The sequence below is a fragment of the Portunus trituberculatus genome, chromosome 39, assembly GCF_017591435.1.
Source record: "Portunus trituberculatus isolate SZX2019 chromosome 39, ASM1759143v1, whole genome shotgun sequence".
In the NCBI taxonomy this organism is placed as follows: Eukaryota; Metazoa; Arthropoda; class Malacostraca; order Decapoda; family Portunidae; genus Portunus; species Portunus trituberculatus.
In genome coordinates, this window is record NC_059293.1 from 4499275 (window position 1) to 4513448 (window position 14174).

General features: G+C 41.8%; 1 protein-coding gene across 1 annotated transcript in view; it reads left to right on the forward strand.

Annotated features, from left to right (window-relative positions):
* Nucleotides 1-14174, forward strand: part of LOC123515625 (putative neural-cadherin 2) — a 361909-nt gene continuing 347735 nt past the window's right edge. The window contains exon 1 of the mRNA XM_045274424.1: nucleotides 1-227. Within this exon, the coding sequence (XP_045130359.1) occupies nucleotides 179-227 (49 nt within the window). The 5' untranslated portion in view covers nucleotides 1-178. The remainder of the gene's footprint in view (nucleotides 228-14174) is intronic.

The window sequence follows — 14174 nt, forward strand, 5'->3', positions numbered from 1 at the left end:
TGTGTGTGTGTGTGTGTGTGTGTGTGTGTGTTGGAACTCAGTCACCACCCTCACTACCATCACTAGGATAACACACGACTAGCACGCCCACCACCACACTAAGAGAATAGAAGACTACCATTGTGTTGAGCACCAGAAGGAGACGAAAAGGAGAGAAGCGTCGCACAGGATAAGGACGATGGATCCCGCCAACATCTTCAAAATCATTACCAACAGCACACTCTTAGGTAAGTTTGTCCTGCTTCTTCTGACTCTGTGGATGTTGCTGTTGTTGTTGGTAAGTTGAGGGTAAAAGAGATTAGATGAAAATTAAGGTGGAGGAGGAGGAGGAGGAGGAGGAGGAGGAGGAGGAGGAGGAGGAGGAGGAGGAGGAGGGAATGGAAGAGGAGGAGGAGATAAAAACAAAAAGGCAAAAGAACGAAAGAATAAGGAGGAAAGAAAGAAAGAAAGAAAGAGAGAAGGAGGAGGAGGAGGAAAAGAAGGAGAAAGAGACGAAGACGATAGAAAGAAACTATAGAAAGAAAAAAATACAAAGAAAGAAGGAAAAATAAAAATATAAAGAAAAAAAAATAAAAAGTAATAGAAATGAATAAAGAAATAAGGAAAGAAAGAAAAGTGACACCTGATATCTAATCTATGCAAGGAAAGAATTGTGAAAGAAATAAAAGAACAAAAGATGCTGTTTGATGAATAGAGCTTTGTTCCGTGCAGTTATGGCTACCATACATTTAGTCGAGCAATCTTAAGCACTCACTTGCACTATGACTTTTCCTTTGCCTCAGCCAGCCTTCTCATCTGCCCATCAATACATACGAGACAACTTTCTCTATCTCCTCTACGTCGTGTTTGTATGATTTACACCAGTTTCTAGAAGAAGTCATATAGGTTTACCACGATGTTTTTCATGGTTGTAGTGATAGTTTAAGACGAATTTTGCTTCATTAGTAAGAAAACCGTGAATTTAAACTCTAAAAATCATCCCAAAAGCTTTTTAAGTGAGTTTTCTGAGAGCCCAAGGTGATTCGAAATATGGCGACAAGTTTTGTAAGATTGCCATGCCTTAAGACTTTTTTTTTTTTTTTTTTTTTTACATTACAAGGGCACTGGCCAAGGGAAAACAAAGTGTTGGAAAAAAAAATCCCGCTGGTTGCCAGGCCCTGTTGAGAGGAAAGTAGGAGAAAGAGAAAAAACAAAAAAATCTAAAAGGAGGGTCCAGTTAACGTAAGAGGTGTCTTGACACTCCTCTTTTGAAAGAGTTTAAGTCATAGGCAGGTGGAAATACAGACACAGGTAGAGAGTTCCAGAGTTTACCAGTGTAGGGAATGAAGGAGTGAAGATACTGGTTAACTCTTGCATTAGGAAGATGGACAGAATAGGGATGAGAAGAAGTAGAGAGTCTTGTGCAGCGAGGCCGCAGGAGGGGGAAGGCAAGCAGTTAGCAAGTTCAGAAGAGCAGACAGCATGAAAACAGCGGTAGAAGACAGATAAAGATGCAACATTGCGGCGGTGACTTAAAGAATCAAGACAGTCAGTTAGAGGAGAAGAGTTGATAAGACGAAAAGCTTTAGATTCCACCTTGTTTAGTAAAGCTGTGTGTGGATCCCCAGACATGAGAGCCATACTCCATACACGGGCGGATAAGGCCCTGTACAGAGCAAGCAGCTGGGAGGAGAGAAAAATGGACGAAGACGCCACAGGACACCTAACTTCTTGGAAGCTGATTTAGCAAGAGTAGAGATGTGAAATTTCCAGTTTAGATTTTTAGTGAAGGATAGACCGAGTGTGTTTAATGTAGAGGAGAGGGAAGTTGAGTGTTATTGAAGAAGAGAGGATAGTTGTCTGGAAGGTTATGTCGAGTAGATAGTTGTAGAAATTGAGTTTTGAGGCATTGAACAAAACCAGGTTTTCTCTGCCCCAATCAGAAACAAGTGAAAGATCAGAAGTTAGGCGTCCTATAGCATCTCGCCTTGAGTCATTTAATTGTTGTTGGGTTGGGCGTCTGTTGAACGCTGTTGAATAATGCAAGGTGGTATCATCAGCATAGGAGTGGATAGGGCATTGAGTCAGATTTAGGAGATCATTGATGAATAATAGACAGGTTGAATGTGAGCAAACTTCCAGCAAGAAGGATAAATAGAAGTAGAGAGACACAGATGAAAGAGTTTGACCAGGCAGTGAGCGAGTTCGGAAGCACAGTTTTTGAGAACAACAGGAGGGACTCCATCCGGACCGTAAGCCTTCCGAGAATCAAGGCCAGAGAGGGCCAGGAAAACGTCTTTATAAAGAATTTTAATTTTAGGGATGAAGTAGTCAGAGGGTGGAGGAGTAGGAGGAATATGCCCAGAATCATCCAAAGTTGAGTTGGTAGCAAAGGTTTGAGCGAAGAGTTCAGCTTTAGAAAAGAAGAGACAGCTGTAGAGCCATCTGGATGAAGTAAAGGAGGGAAAGACGAAGAAGTAAAGTTGTTAGAGATATTATTGGCTAGATGCCAGAAATCTCGAGAGGAGTTAGAATTGGAAAGACTTTGACATTTTCTATTGATGAAAGAGTTTTAGTAAGTTGGAGAATAGATTTGGCATGATTACGGGCAGAAATATATAGGGCATGAGTTTCAGCAGTTGGATGGCTACGGAACCGTTTGTGAGCCGCCTCTATCATTGACAGCACGAGAACAAGCAGAGTTAAACCAAGGCTTTTTAGCTTTAGGGTTAGAGAAAGTATGAGGAATGTATAGCTCCATGCCAGAGATAATCACCTCTGTTATGCGCTCGGCACAAAGAGAAGGATCTCTGACATGAAAACAATAATCATCCCAAGGGAAATCAGAATAGTACTGCCTTAGTTCCTCCCACTTAGCAGAGTTAAAATGCCAGAAGCACCTCCGCTTAGGCGGGTCCTGAGGCTGCACTGGAGTGATAGAACAGGTAGCGGAAATTAGATTGTGGTCGGAGGAGCCCAACGGAGAGGAAAGTTTAACAGAGTAAGCAGAAGGGTTGGAGGTTAGGAAAAGATCAAGAATGTTGGGCGTGTCTCCAAGGCGGTCAGGAATACGGGTAGGGAACTGCACTAGCTGCTCTAGGTCATGAAGGATAGCAAAGTTGAAGGTTTGTTCACCAGGTTGGTCAGTGAAAGAAGATGAAAGCCAAAGCTGGTGGTGAACATTGAAATCCCTAAAATGGAGATCTCAGCAAAAGGAAAGTGAGATAAGATGTGCTCCACCTTGGAAGTCAAATAGTCAAAGAATTTTACATAGTCAGAGGAATTAGGTGAGAGGTATACAGCACAGATGAATTTAGTTAGAGAGTGACATTGAAGTCTTAGCCAGATGGTAGAAAATTCTGAAGATTCAAGATTGTGGGCACGAGAGCAAGTGGTGTCGTTACGCACGTATGCGCAACATCCAGCTTTGGATTGAAAATGAGGATAGAGCAAGTAGGAGGGAACAGAAAAGGGCTGCTGTCAGTAGTCACAGACAACTGTGTTTCGGTTAGGAAGAGAAGATGAGGTTTAGTAGAGGAGAGGTGGTGTTCCACAGATTGAAAATTAGAACGAAGGCCACGAATGTTGCAGAAATTGGAGGGAAATCAGTGAACATTCTAGTTAGAGTACACAAGATTACATGACTTTTGCTTAAGATTGTACCTTTAAAGATGCGTACAGACGATAGAAATGTGTCTAAGAGCACCAGCAAGCAGTTTTCCTGTTGATTGGCTTAACGCTTGTGCCCACTAAAGCACGGACAAAGTGCTTGCTTTGATAGTTATGTGAAATCACCAGACACTGCCTGCGACGAACCACCGCTCCCTGTGGCTATTTGTCCAAAGTAAGGATTCACTGACTCTCTCTACTCTAGTATTACGTACGAAGAAAAGATAAGGAGTCCATACGAACTCCCTCTAAAGCGATTCACAAAAAAATTTCTTAGGTTCGTTATTTTGGATACTTTTTTTTCAGCGGAGTTCCACTTCTCTGGCGGTAGTCTCCGCTAGATGGCATTAGTGCATGGTTAACATTTTCCTCCAGACAACAGTAGCGTTTTTTCTTTGAGGGACATTAACCAATCAGCAGCTAGTAGAAAGAAATAATGCTTCATAATCACATGATATAAGAGACAGCAGTGTCAGTGGAATCCAAAAAGAGGATTGCAGGGCAACTCAACACAGACCATTGCCAACTCGGCTCATTGTCAACTCGGCTCACCTATATCAACTCGTACCACTGTGTGTACCAACGCGGATCATTGTGTGTATCAACATTATTAATGATGGATAGCATGAACTACAAGTTACGAAATATATATTTATTACTTCATTAACGTTGATGAGTTTAAAGAATGAGAATCAGTCACTGCCAAACATTATATATGAATACAAGTGAAATAAAAGCCATTCTTACATTGCACTGGCAATGTCACCCAAACACCCACCCACCCAATTAGTTATTTTCTCAACCATTGGACACTTTCACCCAAACATTTTGATTTTTCTTTCACTTCGACTTGGCTTTCTTAATGCAACCTTTTCTTCGCTGTCTGGGAATGCGCAAGGATTCGACGCGAAAGGGGAAGCAAAATTGTAAGGGGCGAAGGACAGAGGGAAGGAAGAGGGGATGGAGGGAGGGACAAAAGAGGTTGTTAGTTGCCTGTCAAGTTTGTTGGAGCGGTAAGCGTTTCTTCACACTGTGGTCATCACAATGGAAGAGAGGAAGACAAGGCACCACTCTCGCTAATCATTTTACGACTCTCTCTCTCTCTCTCTCTCTCTCTCTCTCTCTCTCTCTCTCTCTCTCTCTCTCTCTCTCTCTCTCTCTCTCTTTCAAGCATGCAGCATCACGATATTCACACACTGATCAAGTTTTAGTGCTGAGTCAATGGAGAGGTTTAAAAGAAGATGATGGATAAGGATGATAGGTGGAATTCGGTAGCTTTGTTCAGACGGACTGTAACGTGTAGGTCTGGAGGGTTCTTGTAACTTCCTGTTCTAATACTCTTAGGACGCCTGCCTTCCTTCGTTGTTTCCTCCTCCCGTCAATACAGACACAGTGGTACGAGTGAAGGGCAGAACCAGTTTGTACCGCCTTCGCCCTTCACTTCCTGTAACACCACGTGTAGGCGCCCACCTACTCCCTATCCATGTCCCTATCCATGAGCTGCAGAGTGAAAAAGAAAGCAAGGAGAGCTACAGGAAGTCATCAGACCTACACGTGGCAATCCCATTATAAAAAGACATCTCCTTATATCTAACTATTGTATTTATTCATTAATTCATCTAACTCTCTCTTAAAAGTTCGTACTGATTAAGTGCTAACTTCACCAGATTGGTTGACAAGCATCCACTCAGACAAAAGTTTCCAAATGCCAAAACCATTTGAATAGGAAAAGAAAGAGAGAGAGAGAGAAAAAAAAAAGATTCAACAGATTTTGGATAGAATAAAACAGAATGAAGTAGAATAGAATAGTTCCATTACCACACTGAAGTCAACAAACAATATTAAATTCCTTCTGGCCACATACGTAGAAGATCCGTAAAGTATATCCTTCTCTTCTCTTTATAAACTTAACTTCTAGTTTGAACGCATAACTTCAAGTCGGTTCCCAGATTATTGACCCTTGTGATCTTGTCCACATCATCCTGGGTATATCCTCATACATCTTTACAACCAGTGTTGGATCCCGTTTTGCTCATGCGCCTCTGTAACGAGTATGAATTAAAGAGTTTGAGTCTCCTCTGGGCAGGAATAATAAGCATCTTTTATGTCTTTTTACTCATTCACCTCTTGTTCCTCCCTTAATGCTTGGCTCGGTGCCTCTTACCTTGCCTCCCTTCCTCTTACCTCCCACCTCACCTCCCTCCCGCTTCCCTTCCTCTTGCCTTACGGCTCACGCCCTCCCTCTCCCTTCTCTTCCTCTTGCCTTCCGTCCTCCTTTCCCTACTCACTTTTTCTCGTCATCCTATCTGTCTGCCTCCCGGCCTCCTTATATTTTTCCCACCTCCCTTCATCTATAGGTTTCTTTTTCTCACTTCCCGCCCTCCTTTTGTCTCCCGCCCTCCCTCTGTCTACATTTGAATATCTCCCTTCCTTCCCGTCCCGCCTTCCTTCACCTGCCTCCCGCCCTCTCTCTTGCTCTCCCTTCCCTTCTCATCACTTCCCCGTAACTCGCGCCTCCGCGCCGCCGCCTTGCCATCACAGCCACCCGCGTCATGATTAAGGAGCGAGAAGGCCCGTCTGATGCCTCCCTGATGACCAAGCGGGCCCGGGAGGCACGGACATGTATTGTGAAGCGCTATACTAACTCACTATGACTATTTTCAGAAGCCACAGAAATTATTAGTCGAGTTCAGAAGCGTTTTTCTCTTGCTTATAAACAAGAAATGTTGTTAATCGTCACAAGAACCATAAAAGGACCTTTGCCAACCCATGTAACTTCAACTAGAGACTTCCAAAACTAATATCAGTGAGATACAGAAATGTTTCAGAATATGATCCTGGCCACGTATTCTGAAACGCTTTACTCTCTCATCACGACTAGTTTCGAAGACCACAGAGATGATTAGCCGGATTCTCAAGAGTGTTTCTCCTATTAATAGGAAAAAAATGTTACTCTGCTACTAAAATTGCTTAAATATCTTTAAAAACTCGTGTCACTTCCTACCTACTTCTATATTTCCATTTCCCTATGACCTGAGAAGAAGGAGGTTTCAAGACATGTATATCTCTTTCCTTTGTCGAACTCTCTCGGACCTGCATAGGGACTGGCATTCTAAGTAGGCCTTTTACTTACTCTCTGTTGCCTTTGGCCAGCTTTCCTATCTTACGAATACATAAGAAAAGAATAACAAGGGCGTTTTGAAAATAGTGAAAGTGCTGCACAGTCGTATTTCAGAATATAGTTCATAATGCAGCTTGCCTGTGTACTGCTGCCATGGGCACTACTCGCCTCGCTCACCTCGCTCGCCGCCTCAACACGTTGCCTTCATATTAGTGAGGTAGACTTCATATTAGTCAGATAGACTGCATGGCTTCTTTCTATACATTTTTCTTTTAATGGTTCTATACAGCAATTCTACGTTTTGTGAGTCACCCAATAGATGTTCACTGCTCGCGCGACCAAAAACACACACGCACGCACACACACACGCACGCACGCACGCACGCACACACACACACACACACACACACACACACACACACACACACACACACACACACACACACACACACACACACACACACACACACACACACACACACTATGACTTATGCGGCGCTATTGTTATAGTGTACAAGGTCATTCCCGTGTTAATATGATTATTATTATTGTAATTAATACTACTATTGTTCATTATTTATCTACTCATTCATTCACTATAACACTTCTCGCCAGTTTGTTGTTTAGCTCTCCTTTGTGGGTCTGCGTCTTCCCCGGTGCCACAATGGTTTTTAGCGGGAGTCTAACGGGAGTCGGCTTTGCGTTCGGTCCGTTCTGTGTTTTTCTCCCCCGCCTACTGCCCTTGTCCTTTGTACTCCTGGACATCAAACGTGACAGACCTGAGTGCTGTGTTTGCCGCTTCCCACGACATATTGTTGAGTGGCGTCACTAGCAAACCGTCATCGCTTTCAAATTCAATCAATCAATTATTTTCTTCTTGTATATGTGTGACACCAATTTATCTTTTGACACTTCCCTCCTACTGTTCCCTCCTACACTCACAGCCATCCTGCTGCACTTAACTCTCCATCCTTAAAAAAATAAAAGCATGTTGTACATAGCTATTCATTTCCACCTCTCATCATCTTACCATCCATTAATGCGTCTAGCTGATGGCTAAGCGTTAAGTCATTTGTTCTTGTTTCATCTCGATTACTGACACTGAGAAATAAGTAGACGTCACCCTTGTTACATGCTCTATACCACTAAAGGGTTTCTATCATTACCCTCTTAATATAAGCCTCTCTAAATAATGTACATTTAAAAGCTTTAGTTTTCTTTCGTAAGGAATATTCCTCACAGTGAAAACCCTACTTCTCTACTCCCTACAACCAGCTGTCCTTCCATCTTTCCAATTTGTACATTTACCAGGTACTCTATTACACCCACACGTCCTTCCTTCATGCTCTTAACATCTTCCCCGCCCTCCTTTCCATCTCTCCTTTGCGTCGCTGAATTCAAGGCCTCTCTTAAACTTTAAGTCCATATCTAATAGCCTCGCCACTCACAGAACTGATAAACCTATCAATACTTCTCTGCTACACTTCATTTTCCTTTCCTATACAACTCAAACACACAGCTACACCAGTCTGTCAATCCATCCTAAACATATCAAAATTCCTCACTACACTCCACGCCACGTCACTTCCCTAGCTACACCCATCTGTCATTCCAAACTAAACCTATCGATATTTTCCCTGGCACAGCCCCCACCACGTTGCCTTCTCTCTCCTCTCCATTGTGCAGCCGGGCACGCTTCCCTATAACCTGTGGAGGCACGTTTCAACTTTTCTTGCAGCACCTTCAATAGAGCAGCGCAGCGTTGATTGCTCAGTGACGCTTTCGATACATCCATTTCGAACACAGATTCCTCACAGTGAGAACGGTTCCAATATTCCCGCCTCCTGCCTGACTGTAATATTACCGGACTGCTCACACACACAGACACACGCACCCTCCCTCTTTCCTCCCTCCCACTGGCTGGCTGGTTGGTTATTTTTTTTTGTCGCGCCAACGAAAAACAATATCGGTAAATTGAGTGACGGAAACTTGAAAAGAATGGCACCGTATAGCTGTGATTTTGTTATTTCTAGTGATTTGTGTGTGTGTGTGTGTGCGCGCGCGCGCGTTTTGGGATGGTGGTGGCGATGTTAGCACGTGGTTGTGGTAGTAATAACGGTTGCTATTGTTGTTGTTGTTTTTGTGATGGTATAGTAGTAGTAGTAGTATTTTTTTTTTTTTTTACTGTAAAGCCTATAGCGCCTATAGGCACACTTGAAGAGTGTATAGGAAGCGCTGTTCAGCTTCCGCCCATTAGTGGCGCAGGCAATTTTATTTATAGTGGTACCCATATTAGGGCCCATATCACCACCCAAGCTCATCTTGAGTGTAACCACCTAGAACCTGGGTATCATGGTGATATGTAGATAACTTTAAACCACTCAACAAATGGCAAAGTGCTTTAAGGCTGTACGTGGTGGGATTCGAACCTACGCGTGGACGTTTGCCCGATCCCACGCTCACCACTTTATCCACTATGCCACCGTCTTCTAGTACTAGTAGTTAAATTATTATTATTATCATCATTATTATTATTATTACCATTACTATGATTATTACTATTATCATTATTTTTATTATCATCATTACTATTATTATTATTATTATTATTATTAGTAGTAGTAGTAGTAGTAGTAGTAGTAGTAGTAGTAGTAGTAGTAGTAGTAGTAGTAGTAGCAGTAGCAGCAGCAGTAGTAGTAGTAGTAGTAGTAGTAGTAGTAGTAGCAGTAGAGGTGGCAGTATTAGTAGTAGTATTTGTAGAAGTAGTAGTAGTAGTAGTAGTAGTAGTAGTAGTAGTAGTAGTAGTAGTAGTAGTAGTAGTAGTAGTAGTAGTAGGCACGCGCACGCCTTTCCCTTAATGATAAACAAGGAACTAAAAATTCAAAAAAAGAAAGAGAAAATCGATGTGGAAGGAGAGAGAGAGAGAGAGAGAGAGAGAGAGAGAGAGAGAGAGAGAGAGAGAGAGAGAGAGAGAGAGAGAGAGAGAGAAGGGGGGAGAGTGAAATATGACATACAGAATTATAAATGGTTTGGAAAAAAGAGAAAGAACGAGAAAAAAGTCAAGCGAGGAATTAAAAAGGGATAGAAAAGAGTGAAAAGTAAGGACCGACCAGGAACACACTGCCTGCGGTAATGAAGGTGGTGATGGTGGTGGTGACGGTGAAGTGACGGTATATAATGGTGACGTGACGGTTCTCCTGGTAATAGTAGTAGTAGTAGTAGTAGTAGTAGTAGTAGTGAGCATGATGATAGCATTTAGTGATGTTGGATGGGGTGGTGGTGGTGGTGGTGGTGATGGTGAAAGTCCCCTCTTTCAACACACACATGATATCGCTATAAAGTTTTACAATTTGTCATCGTGAAATAAATCGTGTAACATACGGGGCTTCATCATCAACAACAACAGGACTTCGTCAAGATTTTTATTCAGTGTACGCCTCCCACCACCACGGCATCTGTGTGATTCTACCATGGGGCAGTCTCGGCTTCAGAAAGGTTATTATTTTTGAAAGGCTATTAATTTGGGAGCTTAACAGAGGCGCCATATGACCGCGATGTTGTGGCTACATAATATCAATCAATCAAATCCATTGTAGACGTGTGGTGAGAGCTGAAGCTGGTCAAGAGAGCTAACAGGAGGTGTCTAACTCTGCGGTCCAGTGAAGATAATGATACGAATTCTCAGTTCGTTCATTTACTGTACATTGATTCTTTCCTACGCTTCATATTCACCTACTGTGCCTTAAACGAATAAACCACGCAACCAAACATCACCCACACACACTTAACTGTCTTAGTAATTCCAAGGACATTTTACTTAGGAGAGTGATTCAATGACGAGATTTCATCACATAGAGGGGAAAAGACAATGAAAGACAGTCCTCTCTGTGACCTTTAGAAAAAATATCCTTTTGAGAGAACAACGCGTTTCAACATACGAGCACTGGAGTAGTCAAAAGATGGTGGCGATGGTAGTGGAAGTGGTGGTCTGCTCCAGTATCTACCAATTTCTATCGATTATGTTTTATACGGAAACTATGAGTCGATCATAGGACTTCAACAGTGAAAGAAGACGTCAGCACAGTAGAGGTGAATGGTGAAGGTTACCACAAATGCACTACGTGCATCGTAAAAAATTTAACTCTGTTATATCTTCACTTTGCTGCATTTATTTTATTTGTTCCAGATTTACTTGTATATGTCTTTCTCTGCGTGACTTCTTAGGGTCTTCTCGGATGTCTGTCAGAAAGAGGAATGATGAAAGAGCGTTACAACGAATTTGGAGGCTGTGGCAGGTATACTCGTATTCCTTATCGTCTTGGAGATACGTCCAACATTCTTGACTTCTTCCTTACCTCTAATCCTTCTGCTTATGCTGTTAACCTATCTTCTCCGTTGGGCTCCTCTGATCACAACGTCATATCTGTATTTTGTCCTATTTCTCCAATTCCTCCTCAGGATCCCCCAAAGTAGAAGTGCCTCTGGCGTTTTGCCTCTGCCAGTTGTGGGCCCCGAGGAGGTATTATGTTGATTTTCCCTGGAATGATTACTGTTTCCGTGTCAGAGACCCATCTCTGTATAGTGAATGCATAACAGAGGTGATTGTGTCTGGCAAAGAGGCGTACATCCCTCATATTTTTTTCTTATCCAAAACCTTCTAAACCTTGGTTTAACACAGCCTGTTCTCGCGCTATACATAATTGAGAGGTTGCCCACAAAAGGTACCTGAGCCTAACATCACCTGAATTTCACGCACTTTATATTTCTGCCGGGATTCATGCCAAGTCTGTTCTTCAGCTTACCAAACAGAACTTTATGAATATAAAATGTCAAATCTTTCAAACTCCAACTTCCGGCATCTGGCCAAAAACATCTTCAATAAATTTACTTCTTAATCTCTTCCTCTTATATTTCATCCTGATGGCGCCACTGCCATCTCATCTGTCTTTAAAGCTGAACTCTTCTCTCAAACCTTTGCTAACAACTCCACCTTGGATGATTCTGGGATTGTCCCTCCCTCTCCTCCTCCCTCTAACTACTTCATGCCTTTAATTAAGATTCTTCGTAATGATGTTTTCCATCCCTTAGCTGTCCTAAACCTTCGCAAGACTTATGGACCTGATAGGGTTCTTTCTATCTGTTGTGTTTTTGCCAGCGTTGTTATAGTTATTTCACTCCACTGTTATCTCAGACTAACCTACCTGTAATATATATATATATATATATATATATATATATATATATATATATATATATATATATATATATATATATATATATATATATATATATATAGGCTTCAATATCTCAGCCTCGCCGGAATGGAGTCTTATAGGAGGATTGAGTCATTTTGGCTTCTTACTTATTATATAATACTTAACAAATCAGATTTCCAATGTTGTGGTAATTCTTTGTCCCGTGACTTCTATAAACACTATAAACATATAAAATGCAAGGACTATAATTATTTTTTAAACTTTTTACTTTGTCGTGATCCGAGCTGTTGCACGACGTTGCACAAATTGTCTAGCTACTGGCTATAAATAGTCAAAGGTTTTTTCTATCTTTAATTAACAAAACTAATATCTATACATAAGGTGTTCGATACGGCGCCGACAAGTAACAATCACAACTCTTTCTGTTGCCTTCTCCACTGCAATTATTACAATTTCTCTTACAAACATCCTTAAGAACTGCATTAATCTCGTAGATATTCTCGCATCAAAACGGATTTCACTTCAAACATCATCCACTATATCTTCATAACGTATTACAACATCTGAACCCGGTGCTTTATTTCTCCGTAAATCTCATACGTAGTACGTACAATATTACCCCTTTTTCCCAGCTACCCGTATATAAGGATGACCTTTACTTGGTACATGAATGCAAGCAACCACATGACGTACCACCAAATATATTACCATACACATATAATTACCAGACTCCGTTCAACAAAATGACAACGTAACACCACCGAAATATAATGACAAATATTGATATCTCCACACAAGTGACTTCCTCAAATAATCTCTTTCTCTTGGTACCCATACATGGAACCACGTTAACTTCGTACACAATTACACACTAGTAAATATGTTATGTAACTTATTCGTCAGAGCAACACACATGCACATACGTAGGTAGCCGTATACAAATTCCCTTACTCATAGATGAAAACGCAAGTATATAACGACGTCATTATGAACCAAAGTACAACCACATAAACCATAATAAACTAATACCACATAATACCTAAACCTCCTATCATGCTTCTTCCTCCATTCTAATTTACCTCAAAAGACTGCATTGCAACTTATAAGCTCCACTTACTGGTTATATATGAAGTACAAAACGCCGCCCTCAGCTATGCAGCCGAGGGTGGCCCGCTTAGAGCCGCGGTTGTCCTCTCTGCTTCCTCTCTCCTCTCTCTCTCTGCCCCAAACCTCTACAATTTCCCTTCAGGAACTTATGGGGGCGTGTCTTGACCCACACAACACGCCCCTCAGAATGTACCATTCACCAATCAAGTACAAGCTCAAATGAACTCCACGTGTGGTACGAACAACATCCAAGACGACAACACTACCACTGGATGTTTACATGACCTGGGCGATATATCTGCCCGGGCTGCCCTGGGCCAAACGGCCTGGGTCATTAAATGTTTCCTTTGACCCTCCTGCCCTTCCTAATCTCTTTTATGGCTGGATACGGTTACACACCGCATACTGGCGAACTAGCATACTTCCATATATCTTCATTTTTTGTTTCTTATATTTTTCATATTTCACTTATGATGTGCGCATCTGACAAACTAGATATTTGAGAAAGTAATTTTCCAATGAGGTGTTCTTCATTTTCTGGGTAAGGACGCTGCCAATTGTGGTGTTTGGATCTTTCATTGATGTAGGCTGGGCAATGTAGGAGGAAATGTTTATGCCTTTACACTATAGATCAGGGGTTCTCAACCTTTTACTCGTTAAGAACCCTCTGAGTTATAAGACCATCTACCCGAAACCCCAGTAATTTGACATCGAACAGAATGTTAATTTAGTGACTGACACTAACTCAACGGGCAAAGGTATTCTGCAAAGAATGTATCATTAAATCAGCCATCTAAGTACCCCTGGAAATCTTTTTGTGAACCCCTGGGGGTTCGGAAACCCCAGATTGAGAATCCCTGTATTAGAGGGTTGGACAGAATAAGGACGAGAGGAAGAAGAAAACCTTGTGCAGTGAGGCCGTAGGAAGAGGGGAGGCATGCAGTCATCAAGGAGCATTTCCCATCCATGCTTGACCTTGTTTATAGTTCATTTCAGCTCGATACAGTTAAAAAAGCAAAAAAAAAAAAAGTTCACAAATGGACTAATAAGTAAGAAAGAGATGATAAGGAGTATTTTTCTCC